The 19,076-nt window shown below is 33.3% G+C and overlaps 3 protein-coding genes across 3 annotated transcripts; all 3 read left to right on the top strand.

Annotated features, from left to right (window-relative positions):
* Positions 1-722: 722 nt before the first annotated feature.
* On the top strand, positions 723-3,826 carry Bm10965 (Uncharacterized protein; the record flags this gene model as incomplete). The annotated part of the gene is made up of 14 exons (XM_043073558.1): positions 723-772; positions 852-962; positions 1,046-1,127; positions 1,274-1,403; positions 1,551-1,639; positions 1,725-1,939; positions 2,068-2,239; positions 2,368-2,487; positions 2,555-2,677; positions 2,754-2,852; positions 2,934-3,044; positions 3,229-3,324; positions 3,435-3,569; positions 3,707-3,826. The coding sequence occupies 14 exons, from the start codon at positions 723-725 to the stop codon at positions 3,824-3,826; spliced, it is 1,653 nt and encodes a 550-aa protein (XP_042929492.1).
* An 851-nt stretch (positions 3,827-4,677) lies between these two features.
* Positions 4,678-5,939, top strand: Bm17915 (Uncharacterized protein; the record flags this gene model as incomplete). Its single annotated transcript, XM_043073559.1, has 3 exons — positions 4,678-4,741; positions 5,071-5,238; positions 5,716-5,939. The coding sequence occupies 3 exons, from the start codon at positions 4,678-4,680 to the stop codon at positions 5,937-5,939; spliced, it is 456 nt and encodes a 151-aa protein (XP_042929493.1).
* A 5,468-nt stretch (positions 5,940-11,407) lies between these two features.
* On the top strand, positions 11,408-14,262 carry Bma-csq-1 (Uncharacterized protein; the record flags this gene model as incomplete). The annotated part of the gene is made up of 11 exons (XM_001899458.1): positions 11,408-11,545; positions 11,916-12,035; positions 12,196-12,280; positions 12,342-12,445; positions 12,670-12,781; positions 12,961-13,034; positions 13,146-13,325; positions 13,395-13,542; positions 13,690-13,781; positions 13,977-14,103; positions 14,183-14,262. The coding sequence occupies 11 exons, from the start codon at positions 11,408-11,410 to the stop codon at positions 14,260-14,262; spliced, it is 1,260 nt and encodes a 419-aa protein (XP_001899493.1).
* Between the last annotated feature and the right edge of the window lie 4,814 nt (positions 14,263-19,076).

A 19,076-nucleotide genomic window follows, 5' to 3' on the forward strand; every position in this document is an offset into this window, starting at 1 on the left:
AGCATTCATTTCCACAACATTACATTAAACCACTTGAAGCTAACCCAGCAACTGCTCATTTCTGAGAGACTCAAATGGCACAGCAACTCGTATTTTTAAAATTATTCTGAAATAATCTGAAAATTGAATAGACTGTCAACTCACAAAAATGATGTTAATACTTGAATAGAATTTTGTCATTTTTTAAGGAAAATATTGCTTTAGAAATCGATCTGGACATCTAATGCTTTAATGTATAAAGGAGACAAATATTTCCCGAAGTTTCACGAAGTCTGGAGAAAAGCCGCGCGATGTTGGACGATCAGCGTTAGACGGTTTTTAATCTCAGCAACTGCTAGATGCTGTATATATTCTGCTCTTTCTATGATCTAATTTACCTCTCAATTAAGAGGATCCCCGTTTAACCTCTATTAATTTATTGAAAGACCCTAACAGACAGCAGCAGCAATGTATTTGGAACGGGCAGTGTACACAGGGTGGAAGAATAATAGAATTTGACATATCTGAGAAAGCAGCGTGTTACTTGAAGAGAGGCAGAGATTGCTGGTTCGGCAAAACATAATGGAGTAAAACGGTCGGTGTGGACTTTGATTATAGCTAAATTGACTGTTATGCTAGAGGTTGTTATACTAATAACGAAGATTTGAGACTTACAGAGTAGTTATGGCAGAGTAAAGTTGGACATTTAGTGGCGCTTGGTATTTGGACGTAACCCAGCAAGCATGGACGTCGTTGACGGTCAAATTATTGATACACTATGTCGTCTTGATCCGTTCGTTTTCCTTTCATCAAATTCTTTTTGTTTTTATTAGAAACTTGAACGCATAGATTAATCAGTACCACGATTTCAGGAACTTTTTTGATAGTCTACAAGAGATTCCAAGCAGTATTACAGAGCTTCGCACAGATATCTTTTATCAAGCTATCGTAATGCTGGTATGGTCATGCAGACCAACTACAAAGTAATGTCGACTATTAATCACTTATACAATAACGAATTGCTTAGCTAGATAAGATGCAATAGTTAAGTGTTATGCATTTTCAGGAAAGAAATTCCTTCAAGATTTCTTCCCCAAAATATGTCTACGAAATTTCGATGTGTTACAACTGTTGTCGATGCAGTGAAGGCAAATTTTAGTTTTATTTATATATTGATGTAACTCAAAGAGAGACTTAAATTTAAACTTTTTCAAATAGAAGTGTGTCGAGCAAAAACTTCCGGTTGAAATTGGATTCAGTAAAGATTTTTTCTTGTTGAAGTTATTTTCTGCAGAGCATTGGTGTACGTGATCCAATAGATTATCATATGTTGCTATATGGACGAAGCAGAGAGTTGCGTAATATTCTTATTGGTCTCATGGAAAAATTGCCCAAAGATTCTTCCGTGGTTACTTCTGTGGAAGGCATGTCTTATAAAATAATTTTTGTGTCACATCAGTATACATATTTTAAACATTTTCTTCCCAAAGGATTTATTAAAAGTCATATTTGTTATCAGATTTTTAAATACTACATTTTTCCTGTTCGATAATTTAGAATAATTATTACAGATCCATTGAAAGACCTAATGCGATCAGCTAACCTTGAAGATGGAGATAAGGAAGGATTTCTTACTCGGTTTAGTTCATCTCAAAAGCAAGTATGGATAGATGCCACCATAAATTTTTGTACTGTATAGCTATGACTTAAATAGCTTTTCTTTTGTTCTTCAAAAAATGATTTAGGCTATATCGACAAGGGTCGATTTCGTAGGTTTCTCTGGTGATGTTATGGTAGCTTTACATTGTAATGATTGGCGATACCGTCATTATGCAGTTATTTGTTCCTTGTTGGAAAACAATGCCGTACACAAAATTAAGACACAAAACTATCAATCACTTAGACATGGAGTTTTAGAAATTTTGCACCTTAGATTTATTAACGAGGGAGTGAAACTACAGTAAGTTTTGTTCGGTTTTTTAAACCCGTATTTTCAATTTTTTCAAGCCTGTGATATTTATCCCTACTACACTACGATAAAAGATATTTATGATTGAACGTCTTCGGAACTTTTTTTGGCATTTTCAGATTGAAACCTAAACCAGTTATTTCTCTAAAACTACAAAAGGAAAAAACAAAGGATAAACAAGAAATTGATCCAGAAGTGGATGTAGAAAAAAATGAAGTCCTTAACGAACTGCTTAGTAAAGTTGTGGCTTTGACAGCATATGTAGATCGTAAGAAGATTTCCAACAGGAGAGTAATATATTTTTTTGCAATATTCATTTTTTACTAGTCAAATAGACATTTCGGCTATTTTTCTTTATGTTTTATTCTTTATGTAACAATCAAAGAATGTTTAATTGAGTTAAATTCAGTTTGTTGCAGATGCAAAACGATGAGAGTGAACGATTATTAATTTTACGAAACAAAAAGTTTCAAGAGGCTGAAGTTGATGGACGGCTGAAAAAATTATTAGAAAATCCAAATGCTGTTTTGAAGCTTGAGGTTTGTTTTACACATTCTATCTCTTATTGCAGTGCATATTTGAGGGTGATTAAATATACTTTTTCAGAGTTATATTGATGGAAGTAATGAACGGATGCAGCATCTTCAAAATTTATGGTTGAAAGCCAAAGCAGAAAAGGATGAAGAAGTGAAGAGAGCACAGCTAACTGCTGCATTATCATTATCATCAGTACGTTGTGACATTGAATCATTAAATAGCTAATTTCAATTTCATGATTATAAAAATTAAACTGAAGCTGTTTTAGGATTTCACCGTTCCGTGCTACAGTCGAGAAATTTCATCCAATGATGCGAAATTGATTGAGAATGAACTTGCTGATAAAAAGAAAATTCTAGAGAAATTGGTTGGTTTCGCTGCACTGAAGTAGGTTCATTTTAAATACCGGCAGTAAAAGTTTGGATCAATTTTATTGATTTCTTTTTAGAAAAAAGAGGTCGAGTCACGAGAAAAGAAACAGATTAATCGAAATATTTATACGAAACACATATTTGATATTGTTGGCAACATTAGGAAGCAGCAAAACGAAATTAACAAAGTATGTTCTAGTGATGCTGTATAAGGAATTAACGGAGTATGCCCCAGTAATACTGTTTAATGTTATCGTATTTATTGCATACACGTAATGGAGAAATTTTAAAGTCTTTATTTGGAAAGCTGAAAAGTTCAGTGGATCAAAAAATGTCTTATCGCTTATTTAGACACATTCTCCATATTTATAGATTGCTGCAGAAAATCTCTATCTTCAGAGAGAGATCAAGTCGAATGCAGGAAAACTGGAACGTTCTTTCACCGTAGTTGAAGGAAAACTGTACAGAGTATCTCTTTTGCATTATTTGTTACTAAAGTCTTCTATAATATGTATATTTTAGATATATTTATGTATTGTGATACCATTTGAGATCTTAAGTGCAGATGCACATTACAGGACGTTGAGAAAGATACATTTATGCAAAAAGCATACATGCTACTGATGAAAATTCATAGTGAATGTTCTTGTGTTATCACTGGCATTGATTCTGCTGGACAAATTGAACGAGAAATTGAAGAACTAAACGATCAGGTAGAGTATTTCGCTCAATTCCTTTAATATTACCATTTTCTAAAGTAATGCTTTTGGTTCCTAGAAATAAGGTGAAGAAATTTTTAATTACTTTGTTAAATGTCACCTGTTCAAGATATGTAATCTTTTCATTGAAGATTGCTACGCAGTATCAAAAGAACATAAATGAAAAACTTGAGTGTATTGTTAACGACTGGATGCAAATAAGGAAAGAAAATATGGCTTTGAAGGAATTATTAAAAGAATGTGATAATTAATTTATTTTTCCTTATTGTAATAACATTCCTTAAAGATTTATATCAATTGTACAGTGGGAAGATCCAGTGCGTAATTCACGTTCGAAGTCATATATACCATTTGCAATCATGTTGATGGTAGTTCCTGCGATGCTTCTGCTGACACAACTTTGTCGTGAATAGGACCTTGCTTGCCTTTGTGAAATTGCTAGTGGTAGCATATGCCTCAGGTAGGGCTTCCAAAGCAGATAGGTCTCAACTGGAAGTTAGACAAAGTGTGGCTTTGAGGAGGTAGGCTCATCAACTTTAAAGTAGCCATCTCAGAAGGGTGACTCTGACTTCAACCGAGGTAGAATGAAGCAAAGCCGTCCGTCTATGAGGAGGATACTTCAGACAAACCTATGAGCGGAGGATTTCTCTGCCATTATCCAAATCTGCTAGATTTTCAGGTTTAAAGGGTGGGACCAATTCATGCATGATGCGACTCATTTAAAAAAGCCTTTGCGCAGGTTTGAAAAATATACCCGGTTTTATAAAGTCCTGTAGTGACAGTAAAAGGCGGAAGCGTAGGTTAAAGATGCACTGGAAGCCCGCGACTCAGCTCTGCATGCAAATGGTCCAGGTCACGCAAGGTTGTCTACTGAGGTGGCAATCTTGTTTGTTAGCATTTTGAATAACTAAACTTTTTTTCATGTGGAGGAGCGAATAGATGGTCTGATTAGAGCTGATTTCCACTTTTTACTGGGATGTTAAAAATCTTGCTTGGCTAGCATGTTCTGCTGCAGTCGAACTAGAACAAGAAACAAGAGTATACATCTACCTCCAAAGACGTGTTCAAATTGGCTCTTATGTGTTAGTACACCACTGCGATAATGGGATGTATCGAGTGTCGTTTTGCTATAATTGCCTACGAACTAGCACAATGCAGTATTCACGGTTTGTCTCAGTGAAATTCGTGTGCATGAAGTCTCAAAGAAAGTGGTACTGGCTACATACAGTTCTGGTTAGATGAACAGGAAATCAAATGTTCCTATTCAAGGATTAGCTTAATGGTCAATAACTGAAGCACTTTCGAATTTATTAACTTGTCGACTGGTCATCCTGGTGATACTTCCTATGCCTCCCAGTGAAAACAAGCAACATGCTATCGCTCTCGGCATATATGCCCCAACTATTCAAGCTTATTTTGCAAAAGAAAACCACATTGTGCGGCAACCTTCGCCTTTATCTGCAGACGATAAGATCGCAATCTTTGGTTATTTCAGTAGGGAAGAGATTTGCAGCTCGGATAGGAGCACTGGATAACTCAGCAAAAATACAATGCAAAGCAGCCTGGATGCATCATCAGCTACGTCTTAGTATGCCCGAGATGCATTTGCGATATGTGTCATATCGAATGGTAACTTCGACTTTCAAAGGCAACCAAGAAAGAGGTTCAGAGTGGATACCCTGAAATTTTCACATGAGGGACAACTTTCAGGCTTATCTTCAGACCTGCAATCCATCTCATAGATCCTCTTCTATAGCACTTTGGTAATTCATCAAAACGACATCCGTCAATCCTCGACTAGCAGTCTTCTCCAGCAAAATATTTGGATCTTATCAAAGAATCCGAAGATTAGTTTGGTGAAAACAGTCTATAAATCAAGGAACTGCTATCCAACAAGAGAGCTGATCAAGTAAACCTCGCTGGCACATTCTGTCTTGCAAAGGAAATTTCATTCTGCATGCATTAAGCTTTAACAAAAATTTCGGGAGATCACAAACAAGTAGTGCAGTACATAAGATCAGAACTCTGCTGTTAGCTCAGATAATTGCCTCCTTCTCACAGACAAACTTTCTATTCCAAACCTATGACCTGAACACTTTCAGTCTCTCAGTATCTACTATTCAAGTTTTCAGTAATTCAGTACTTCATGCAACAGTCGGTGGAAATGAAGTGGATGTAACTCCCACTTTGGAGGAGACTCTTAAAGCCTTTATAGCGGATGAAATCCGGCAAGCCATCTGTTTTGGTAGAATTCCATCCGAAATCTGGAGACGTAGAGACCATGTATTCCACGCTAAATTTCACAAGCTTACTATGAAACGAACTTTCTACAGATCTCCAAGACGCAATCATCATCCTGCATGAAAAGAAGCAAAGTTCGACTGTTCAAAGTATCGACTTTGCTGTCTGCAGCCGGCAAAATTCTTACGGAATACTTGTAAATAGGTTAGTACGCACCATTGCGTCTGAGGTTCTATCTGAGATCCAGTGTGGTTTCAAGATTAGTAAGGACATGACATATTTGTTCTGAGACAATGCAAGAAAAGTACACAGAGCAGGACGGAGGACTCTATAGAACATTCATTGACCTCATCAAAGCATTTAACACAATGAGCAAAAAAGGCTTATGAGAAATCTTGAAACGACCAAGCTGCCTCCTAAATTCAAGATGACTCACCCTGTTGGATGACCGGTTAAGTCAGATATGTCAATTCACTCTGAGTCCTTTCTGATAATCAACAGCGTGAAAACAGCGTCGAGTTCTCACATCAATTCTGTTTGCAGTATTCACCGTGATGCTCTAAGGTGTCACGACAAAGCTCGATGATGAATAAAGGTATTTACATTCCATATCCTACGACGGAGCTTATTCAATCACAAGGGAAGCAAATGCCAAAATTTCAGATCACCTTGTACGAGAATTTCTCTCTGTTAAAAAATGTTACCCATGGAAGCGTCTTTGTAGTGCATTACTTCTTGTTTTGCAGAAATTACAGATAATCATCCTTCTCTTATCACCGTAGACTTATTAAAGCTTATATCAGTCCAACAATTTACCTATATAAAAAGTACGATTTCCTCGGACGCGTAAAATAGCAAAAAGATTGACATAGGCTAACGAGGGTGTATATAAAGTATTTGGAAAACTCATAAAAAGTATAGAACAATAAACAGCCGAACAGCCGAAGAAAAACATTAAGGTTAGTATCTACAAAACCATCATACTGGCTACCCTTCTGTACATGGATCATCTACCATTGTATTCAGTCACAAGGGAATTAAAAACACTGCTTGAACAGTTTAATCAACTTTATTTTCTCACCATCTTAAACATCATCAATATTATCGTTCTAGAATACGTGGAAGTCATTAGTGTAAATGTAATGCTACCTAAGAAATAATTACACTGGGCAGATCTCTTCTTCAGGATGGAAGATTATTACTTGTGATGAACTCGTCAACGCTTACTGCAGTAGATCTGTCCCAAAAAAGAGTACAGGAATTCTTTGAAACAGTCAGCCTTAGACATCTGAATACCATCAGTGTTTAACTCTGGCCTCACATCGAGAGACATGATGGTATACCATCCATACTATTGCTACATATACATAGGACCTGTTCCAAAAGATAAGGGAAAAAAGATGCGCATTACCCATTATGACCTTCTACTGCGCATTGCAACCGGATTAACTTAGCACTATCTTTTTAGGTTTACAGCAACGTCAGCAGGAGATCCTTTACAAATCTTCGCTCTCGAAGCTAAGTCAAGAAGCTCCGGCGAACATAGGTTCAAAATGAAGCTGTAGTGTTTTCGATTATAGTAAAAAAAAACTAGGCAGAATAAAAGTTTAACGACATTTCAGTGTTGAAATGCAATCATTTCAATCAAAAGATCCATTGCGAAAGTTGATATTAGCTGAACCATTGTCGGAAATTATAATATTTATAAATAAAATTATATTAAATCCATAGAATTAAAGACTGTCTTGTCTGAACATTCCTTGGACAAATGTCTCAGGTCTCAGTGTCACGTAAGAAATCATTTATCCAATATTCATCATCCATATAGCTGAGTTTATTTACATTGTTACTTAACTTGCATTGTTTGTTAACAAAGAACACGTGCTGGATCAGCTCCTCATTTAGTTGACCTCTTTTGTTTGTCGGTTCCTTACTAACTGTAAATTATACTCGAATTTGGCATCGTTTAGCTGACCTCCTCTGCGATATTTCAAATCATGCGTCTTGTTATCAGTTAATGCTTACTGTATAAGGAATTATATCCTTTTATTGAGGTTAAGTTTTCTAGATAACAATCTGTCATTCACTGCTCTCCTAATATTGTTCTATAACTATGGTCAATGGTATTTTTTATCTCATTGAAATAAACATTTTTCAAATGTCGTCTTCTCTGCAAAATAATAATTATTCGAAGCTACAATCTACCTGAATCAGACTCTGTCTTATGACAACCACTGCATTTTACTTGTACCATCCTATCAGAATTGGAAAGAAATTTTTGCGCTATATAAGAAAGTGGAAAAGTTTTTGTTTTACGCGTTACCTGTGACGCTTTCTGATTTCTCCGAGTAGGCTAACTAAAATTCAACCGAATGTCGATTGTTTAGCCAGTTGAACATTAACTTCATATAAAAGAATGTGTTATCGAGGTTTAGGTCATATAAATTCATCTAAAATAGTGTTTTTGCTTTAAACTTCATTTACTCCGACTTAGCTGCAACCGTAAGTTAAAATACTTTATCAAAAAAACTGCTTTTGCCAACGCTTCGGCTCACTGCATTTGAACACTTTTCATAATGTAAGTTACGACCTCAATAAAGGGATTCTCTAGCTAAAGTAATGGGACTTCTAGACTGAAATATGAAAATTATCTACTTTTGATCTAGTACGTTAACGTCAGATCTTCTCTTCCATCCGCATATGCATAATTGCACCTACACAAAACACTGAAGGTATAGTTGATGAAAATTTTGAAAAAAAGTACAATGTTCAATACATTTTAAGGAGAAATCAGCAGATGCAAATTTTTCTTTTCTTGCTTCCTTCAGGCAAACAGTTTGACGTGAATGAAATTCCGAGGAAAGAAGCTCTGAGAAAACGATGATATAACTATAACTCATACGATTACTTCATGTTTGTTTTTATCGCCCACCTTTCCAATTCTTTTTTTCTAGCCTCATTTCTGCGCCACTTCGTTCAGAAAATAAAGATAATTGAATTTTAAAAGAAGTATTAGGCTGACATTTATTTACTCGGAAATAAATTATAAATCATTATTTTTGCATCTCCTCATCTCATTTGTCTATCACGTGAAGTGTCATTCTTCGTTATTTATAACTCACAATTATTGTATACTTGATTAATTATTATCTGACATCGCTTTCACTTCCTTTCTATGCCTAATACATGCAGTATTAATAGCGCTTTTGTACGAAATTTTGAATGACCGTAATTCTAACTATAAAGGTTACCTGATATTTTGACCGAAAATTATTTGTTTTTTTTTTAAAAAAACACATTTTAAGTTTAAAAGATTGCCTTACACTCTTAAAACCTAACAAACAAACCAGTCTTTTAGCAAGATCTTTAAATTTCTTATTAGCCCGAGCTTAAAACCCGTTTGGAAAACAGTGACCTTATCCATTAAGTAATGACAAACATGCTAAACACACGTTTTACATAAGTTTATTCAAGGCACTTTCATCCTGGGTGTCAGTAACATAATCCAGTTTTCACAATGTCACGTCCTTGATATTTGCTCAGTGAAATCGGACTATTAAAGCAAAAATAACCAATAGAAGTAATGAAGCTTCAATTGAGCGTATTTTATCAAGAAGATATAATTAACTTTTTGCTTTGGATTCAGTTGGAAAGCGTTATTATCGACAAATGTAGATCAGCAAGCATAAAAATTAAGAGATTCCAGGAATACATGGGTGCATATCACTTTTTACTTTCTGATTTTTATTTTATTGGAATGGTTTCAGCGATGTTAGTTGCTCATTTTCATCATCTTTCATCTCTTAAACTGCAGAAAGTTCACCAAGAGAGGCGGCCGATATGTCAACGTAAACTCTATTATCTTCCACCAAAGCCAACTCTCTTGCGTGATCGAAGATTTCATTATGAACGCTGAAATGAATGGTTTAAGAGGAAGAAAGTGTTAAGCTTTCCTTTTTTTTCCCATATTTTGTAGTTTGAACAGTGATAAAGATTCTTTCATAATTTAGAATTTTTGAGCTTTGAGAAACGGCTATTTTCTTCTTCCTTTTTTCCCTTTCTTTGATTTATAACAATCTTTGAAATAATTCACTCTCTAATATTCAAAGTTAAGTATGAAAAAGCAGAAAAAAAAGCTGTTAGAATCGTGCAGGTAGGAGTCTTAAAAAATTAAATAAAAGTTATTTTTACTATTTTATTTCAAAGAGAATAGGATGGAATGATTTTCTTCATTTCTCATAAATGAATTTTGCATAAACTTCTATTTGATGTGCCATATCGAATGAATCAGTGCAAGTAATAGAAAGAATGGAAGGAGCAAATTTCCACTCGTTCTAAAGAAGCACACATTTCTTTAATTATTCCCTCTGGATGGAACTAATTCTTAATATTAATATTGCATTTGTTAGTGTTGCATTTTTATGTCTTCACGGGATGAAAAGTGGCAGAATGAAGGAGAAATAGAAAAAGTTGATGAATAAGAGGGCCTGAAAACTAGAATTGTTAAAATAACAACTAGTCACACACATCTATAAATCATCATAGTATGAAGAAGCTAAATTCCACGGAAGCATTTGTTTTTCTCTTTTGAGTTGATGGTTGTTTTCTTGCTCTTCCAGAACTATGTCTGTGTAGGATAGATGTAAGGATCTAAAATGAAGTGCCACATCTCAAATCTTCTCTTAGAGCAGCTTCCTTTCAGCACTTCATACATTTCACATCAATTTTTCGTTTTTATTTTGTCCACTTTATACCAGAATAAAAAACATTTTGATGACGCTTACCATAAAAACCAATTTGATCAACCTTTTCGCATTGCTCTCCTGCTATCTGCTGCTGAGCTGTCATCAACGAACGAAGTCCTGCATCTAAGCCGAAAGATCTTGTTACTAAACTATTTTTGTAAGTACACTAATAAACACATTCATAATTTTTATATTTTTACAATTCTTAGAGTTAATGTCCTGGTTCTTCGGTTGCTCTTTCCAACATAATAGTCACATAGATTTTCTGTTTTTAAATTAGTATTTTTTAATGCTGAACAATTTTTACACAAACTTATCCTGATGGAGTTCTCATTACCAGGAGTTCATGATGAACCCTTGAATTTTGCTACGGTTTATTTATTATATACTGCAGCTATGCTCTTCATACTACGAATGAACGGTTCAGTGACTACCGTAATGTCTTCTGCAATTCAAAAATCCAGTCTCGGTATATTTTCTTTTATGTTCCCTCCCTCATACCATTGAAATTCATGGGTTTTGCAAATCGGAATCTATGAATTATTTTTTTTGAACTAATATATTAATCATTTTGTTGTCCGTTTTGAAATACAAATTGCTGCATTCATTAAATCTTAATCACAATTCTCAACTCATCAGGACTAGCGGCATTAGTTTGACTGTTGATTCTAACTTGCACGGAAGTGGTGAAAGAGTAGTGTTTTATTAGCTTTTGTTACTGGATATTACTTTATTCTCATGTACTGAAAACATCTGCCTTCAACTCATCTATTGGCGTTTCATCGCTTAGTGAAAACGGAGGAAATAGACGAAACAAACTGTGTAAAAATAAGTTTTAGGTAAGAAATGCGGTTGGAAGTCGTCTTACTGCTTTTATTGTTCATAAGAAAGTCAAGACAAGCTACCAATGCAAAAACATTGGATATCAACTGCATGTTTCTTGGATATCCAGAATTAGAATATGACGGGTTTGACCGAACTGAGGTTGGTGTGACATTAAATTCCACTTCGTTTTGTAATACGTTGCAAAAACCTCTCCTTTCTGTTATCGTTTTCCCTCTTCCAAATCGGATTATGACTTATCTTAATATTTCGTCCTTCTATTTCTCTTTCCAATTCTTTTTTGTCACCACGGATTTTTTTGTACGCATTTCTGATAATTAAAAAGCAAAAACACATTTTTTGAGTTGGCGGCAAATTACAAAATATTCCGAATTTTGATTTGAATCAAGAATATTTCAATTTTGCTAATTAATTTAAGAGCAACTTTGGTAATTATACTTTTAACTTCGTAGCTCAGAATTACTACAGTTTAACTGTTGCGGAATGAAAAACATAATCTTAATGTTTTCAGGTTTTAAGTGAAAAAAATTTTAATAAAACGGTGCTAGCAAGCGACTCTAGAACAATTGTTTTTTTCAACGACGTTGAAGAAGATGATCCCGAATTGGATCAATATGAATGTTTTTTACAAGTACATTTGTGTTTTTGGCTTTCAAAATACTAATTTATTTTTTGAAAGTTTAAATGAAAAGTGATTTCCGTGACTACTACACCAAATAAAATCATTTGGGCAATGTTTTAAAGAATATTCAAAAAAGTTGTATTCAGTTCAGTAATTAAAAATTTTACAGTTATCGGCTCAAATAATGACAAAACGAGGATACAGTTTCTACACTGTAAATACGACAAAAGAGACACGATTAAGGAAGCAAGAAAGTAAGAGGAAGGATAAAGAAATTTCACTTTAATTTGAAAATTCAGCTGAAAAAAATTTCAGATGTTGAAAAAGGCGAGGATACTATACATGTCTATAAAGATGGCTATAAAATTGAATATTTTGGCGTTCGAGACCCAGAAACATTTGTTTCATGGCTAATGGATGTTAGTATTTCTTTCAAATCATTTTGAAATTCCTTTGTTTGACAAGATTTTCTTATTGGAAGTCTTGAAAAGATATGGTAATTATTCTAATTTTTATCTTTTTATTTCTTTACCATCCTTTTCTCAGTGACTTTTTATTTTTCAGAATTCACATGAATTAAAATTGTGAAAGTCCAACCTCTAATTTAACTGTATATTAGTAAAACAATATAAATGATTTTCAGATTCCTGATGATCCAGTAATGATAATAAATGATGAACATGACCAGGAAGGATTCGAAACGTTAGAAGATGACGTTGTTAGGGTGATCGGTTATTTTGAACCAGGCAGCGTCGGTTAGCTTATTAAAATTGTATCTTATGCCATATTGATCAGTATTGAATTGTTTAATACTAATTTCCTTTTGATATGATGATGTTTATTGATAATAAATAGTTTAAGTTAATGAAGTGAATAGCTCTGATAGCTTTAAATAAAGTACGTTGAAGCGTATAAAGTAATCACTTATTTTCAGCATTAAAAGAATTTGAAGAAGCAGCTGAAGATTTCATGGGTGAGGTGGAATTCTATGCTGTCGTCAACTCTTATGTTAGTTATTTTCGAAAAAGTAATATCAAGATTTTTTCTACAAAACAGCATTTTTCTTTCCTTTTATTTTTTGGAACTTAAAAAAGCAAGTTTTTTAAAAGATCATTTTAGTGGGCTCGTAAAATGGGGTTAAAACGAATTGGTGAAGTACAAATGTTACGACCATTTGAAGATGATCCTATTTATGCTCCAATATCGATGGATACCGAAGGAGAATTCGAAAGTTGGGTTGAAAAACACAAGAAGCCAGTAATGCAAAAACTAACCCTACAAAATTATTTCAATGTTTGGGTAAATAATATCGAGATTTTGGTGTGCAGCTCCTTCAAAGTTTTAAAGTATTAAATTCTAGAATTGCAGAAGGATCGAGATGACAGTGACAAATTGATTGTTGCATTCTGTGATGAGGAATCACGCGAAGGTCGAGCAATGTTCAAATTACTCCGCAAAATTGCCGATGAAAATAGTGAACATGCTGGAATGCTAAAAATTTCGTTAATAGATCCAGGTACTTTTGAACTCGTCTCTAGCGTACTCAGAATCAATTTGTGATCTCGTTTTCACTTTTCAGTTCAGGCTAAATTAAAAAATACAATTGCTATTTATATATTTTTTTCTATTGTTCAACTGATTTAAGTTAGTCGATCTGTTGCAGATGAATTTCCATTGATGGTGGATATCTGGGAAGAAATGTTCGGTATTGATATTGAGGGAGGCCCACAACTTGGCCTCATTGACATTTCTGAAGTATATCCTTTATTTCAGCATTCTTTTTACATAAATTTATGTGCAACTTACAAGGGAAATTGAAAACTGTTATGAACGCATCTGTGACGAATTAGAGGAAGTTTTTTTTTTTTTTTAATTTACAGATATGTACTTTTGACACACAGATGACGAATACTGAGCATCAGGTTCAATTTCAAAATATTACCATTATAGAAAGAAGGAATATGGTTCGACATGTCACAGTTGAATCTTGATGATCCGAAGAAACATCAGGATAGCAACCTAGAAGTACTTCAGTCCTGGATTGATCAAATTATGAATGGCAATATATCTTTGGATGGTCTCTTTTTAGTTTTAACTTATAATTTTGAAAAGACTTTTTCCTTTAAGGCTAATTGAATTCGCAAATTCTTTTCCAGATGACGATGAAAATAACGAGCCAGAACCACCGAAATCTCCTGTACTACCAAAATCAAGAAGAAGCAAAAAGGACTTGTGAAGCCTTTTTAATAAATACAAGTGCAACGTCAAAATGGATTATATTTTAGCAACGACTATTCTATTTTCAAGTATTACTTAATTGCTCAGTTGAAAACGCCAAATTTATTGGCTAAAATTTTGTTTCTCTAGGTGTCAAAGTAACAATTCCAGATTGATTTTTCTTCATTTCCTTACTGCAGTACATCCTAAGCACTACTTAAAATCGAATGCTGCAACCTAATTTATCAATTTCAGGCTGGCTTAATTGGAAATCAAAACTTTAAAACTATTGCTTAAATACTTTCCATTGATTGATTCCAAAATGTCTTTTTCTTCGCCTTAATATTTTGTTACTAAAACAATTTTGCTAAGACAACAACTTAACAGTAGATATTTACTCGGAAATTTTCATTTTCGAGTTATATTACTTCAAGCTAAGATACGAAAGTGCATTCTGTAGTTTCATCGATATAATCACCCGAGCGAGTGTCGGTTTTCTCATATTCGAGTTTCTCAAACCTGACCTGATTCTCCCATTTTCATTTCTTACCACTGAATTTGAAAAAATTGAGTTTGAGACAGTAGAATTTCTCTACTCCTACGTGTTCCTTATTGATGACACTTATTTTAGTGTATTCAGTCCGTCTTTCGTGACCTCCTCAAAAAGATGCCTTAAATTTGCAACTTAAAACAATATAGAGTGTAAAATGATGTAAAAATTGTTTAACCAATCTGAATATTCAAATTTTTTTCAGAAAAAAAGTACTGAGTTTATTTTTGATTTCTCATTTCTAAACTGAAAACATAATTATGCTCATAAAAGTGCCTTTTGGAAATGGCATTTTAATTGTTTCCGCTGGTGTAGTTGATTGTGCTTTTAAATATTTCCTGATTCTGCAATTTGTAAGCTAAGATAATTTGTTTATTAATTTTAATAAAAATCAGAACTTCATATATCGCACAGTGCTCGCTATTGTTTTAATTTTAATTGAAAATAGTCATTATAATTCATAATTCTGGGGAAAAAAAAAGAAAAATAGCTTAGTGACCATAAACAAATAAGAATTTTCGGAGTTCATATATGATTCATGGCATCATGCTGGAATAAAACAATGTGGTGATTAAGGAGAAACATGGAACTTAAGCAAGATATGCGGTTGCTAATTTAAAATTGCTGACTAACCCAAAACAATTAAAATTACCGAATAATTAAAAATCAAAATTCTAGCTCAGTTTTTTGACGCTTTTCTTTACATTCTCGGTTTGTAAAGATGCTCAATAATCATCGTTGGTTTTGATCATTTACAATGTGCATTACAATTGATTTTTTTTTTTTTTTTGTTTTAGCTTTTTCATCATCTAAATACTTCATCTTTTTTATATTTCGGTCTTTGACTTTTATAAAACAAAAGATTTAGGAGACTTATTAGAAGTGCTCAAACTGAAACCAGTGCAGTAAATCTACTCTTTTATATATTATTATTTATAAAATGCAAAATGGAATATACTGGTTGGGTAAAATTTACAGATGAAAGCAAGTAACAGGACTGTTCAGAAATTCTTTTTGTTTTACATACAAATACTTTTTAATAATACTCAATTTTAGCATTTGCATATCAGCACTAATAAAAAGTTTTTGAAATAAATGAGCGGAAGCATTTTAGTATAATAATAACTGCTTGCTTTGTACAAGAGCCAATAATAAATTTAGCATTGCGATAGTTATGGTGGTGATAGGTGGCAATAGTGATAGCGACCATAGAGGTAATCTCTATATCTAATTTAATAATGATAAAACATGCAGTACTAGTAGGAATTGCAGTAACGATAAATTGACAAATTGTAAATAAAGAAAAATTCATTTATTAAGTTTAATTCATGACACAGCTCTCAATACATTCATCATTTTATTAATTTAAAGGCATCAATACATATAGCAAACTTTAGGAAATCTTATTTACTTTTATTCATAATTCGAGAGGATCAAAGGATAAAAGACTAAATATGCATACCATCAGTCAGATAAATTTGTTAGTCCACATCGATAGTTCTTTGAACAAGCAATTTAGCGAGGATATTTATGTTCAAAAAATATGATTCAGAGGAATTTTTGAGAGATTATCTTTTATAATACCGTTATTAAACTTGTATGCTATAGATACCATATCGCTCAGTCACTTGTTTCTATATATTGGCAATTGGTTATATATTGAAATCATGAAATTCTTTAGCAGAGAAAAGTACATTCCGATGTTAGCGCGTTAGTAGAAAACATTACTACTAATTATTAATTTCTACAATGCAAAACCAAACGATCTGTAGCGTAATGAAAACTTGTCAACAAATTTTATGAACAGCCTAAACAGTTCAAAGCCAGTTGTGCCATGTTGAAGTGTTGAAAAAGATACTATTACATATTTACTTGCAAGCTAAGCTGTCCATAAACCTGAAAAAATATAAATTGCCACTTGCATATAGAGGATACGGGTTGTCTTATTACAGTGTGAAGCACCAGTAATCCGATATACCGGATATCCAAGTAAATCCAAGCGAACCTAGAATAACTTATCATATTGCACGAATAGGACAAGTGACAGGACACAATTCGAAAATTTTATTACTTTTCTTATATATAAAATATGCAGAAAAAATCCTACTTACATTAATATTTTCTACATTTTTACATAAATTTACATTTTCAGTAATTTCATATTTTTGCAATAAGCGCACTGCAATAAAAAAAATTAAGGCTTTTTCGAATTGATCATAGTAGAAAATATTTTGTTCATTATTTCACTTGTTTAGCGATGCATTAGAAGCATTTTCCATAAAATTGCTATAATAAATCGATAGTTCATTGTAAGCAATGCCCTATGATCATAATGGAATTTTTTCGTATTATATTTATTCGTTACTAACAGCAAGAATTCTAAATAATTTATTTCTTTAGTATCAAGCAAACCAAGTTTCGTCTTACAGCCAACGTAAGCACTTGAAAAAATTAGCGAATGGACGATAAGTTCATTCGCTAGTTTTTAAATAAGTCAAATGGATTGTAAAAATTTCCAATATATGGTTGATTGCCTCTTAAATATAAGGGCTTCAAGTCCATTAAAATATTTTCAGTGATTAACACCATGACTGGATTTAAAGTTTCGAGTTGCAAATATCTCTCCACATTAGCAGTGCTGAAAATCCTTGAGGGAATCCATTATATATTAATTGATGGTGAACGATCTCAAATCGGTATATACCGACGTTTTGATTTGAATGCGTAACACCAAGATTCTCCTCTTGTCTACAGCATCCTATCAATCATCTCTAATTTGCTTCATAATTATAATGATTGCACAACAGTAAGTTTAAGAAGTTACTAAAATAAAGGCAATGAACTTATCCAGAAAGATAATTTAATTCTGATTCTGCTCTGAATTAATGATGAATTTCGCGCTTTCTACATCCAACCGATTTGTTGTTACGACAGTTCATCACTGCTTCTCTTTGTTTAGTCCACTTTACAGTTGTTTTCGCTTTTCTAAGTTGACCCTTTTTCTTTGATTAGTTTATTTGATGACTACTTTGTTTACCCCATACGTTCTTATCTTCTTCTACTGAATAAACTAGTATCAGCCATGTATTCAATTTGAAGCCAATGGCGTCATTTTACTATGTATATAACATAAGAAGTTTATTCCCATCCTTTCTGACACAACTGGCAATCCTAATGAAACTCCATCAGTGGAACATATTGAGCTACACGCTAAATCTTTATTATCATTCGTTGCTTCGGAAAACACCAGATTTCAGTTTTTTCCAGTCTCTTAATTAATGACAAGTTCGTATGGAGTTTTGAGAACTTTTACTTCACCAGAATTAAATAAGCTTTCCAAGACAATGATTCCAAGAGAATTTGGATACTGTGAAAGGTAAAATGTGCCGGCGTATGTCTGAAAGATGGAAAAAGGAACGGAAAGCTAGCCGAGAAAGTACTTTTTTCTTTTTTTGCTGAACAGAAGGTATATATCATTAGAGAGAAAAGGGCGTGATCATTTGAATGATCTCTAACTCAAGAGAATCAAGAGTTGATGGAAACAACTGTTTCATCCAAATCAACATCAAGTTGGGAAGTGAATAAGAAAGCGCCTACATCAATCTGTAGTCAAGAAGAAACTGCATTTTTACTGCTTAAATTTAATGACCAAAAATACGAGGAAACATAAAGTGGAAAAAATTAGTACTAAATATAATCTGAAATGCCTCGAGGCACAGGAAGTTCTACACAACCATACAGATAGTAGCCGATTACTAAATTTTGAGGCTTAGCAGAGCACTGTTCTTCAAGCGTATAATATTAAAAAGACTTAAGGGAACATAAGCAGCTCAAAAAAATGTAATTAGTGGTGATGCTTAGGCAAGAAATATAAGAAAAAAGATTTTAATGAACAAGAGTTGAAAATCAAATTTAAATCGATGAGCGAAATTTCTATGAAAAAGAAGGAAAAGAAAATCACTATTCAGCGGATACGAAGAAATATCATTAATTCACTTATTTATATGCTTTTAGGTATATATCAATTGTATCCCTTTTTAATTACATTCTATGAAATCGTCTTAATCAATGACCATTTGCTGGCTGTATTGTCTTATTTATGTTAATCTTAGCTTCGATTCAGCTTGGAAAAGATCCTATCAGAAAGTTACATGCTATGTTAATGATTCGCAAAATCAAAATGCAACATAACTGAAATGCAAGTGAAAGTTAAGTAATGCAAGGTCAATCTTATATCTCAGTAGTGCAATTGGTTTGTAACTTTAAAAAAAACTGGAACTATT

This window comes from Brugia malayi (genome assembly GCF_000002995.4).
Source record: "Brugia malayi strain FR3 genome assembly, contig: Bm_v4_ChrX_scaffold_001, whole genome shotgun sequence".
Lineage (NCBI taxonomy): Eukaryota > Metazoa > Nematoda > Chromadorea > Rhabditida > Onchocercidae > Brugia > Brugia malayi.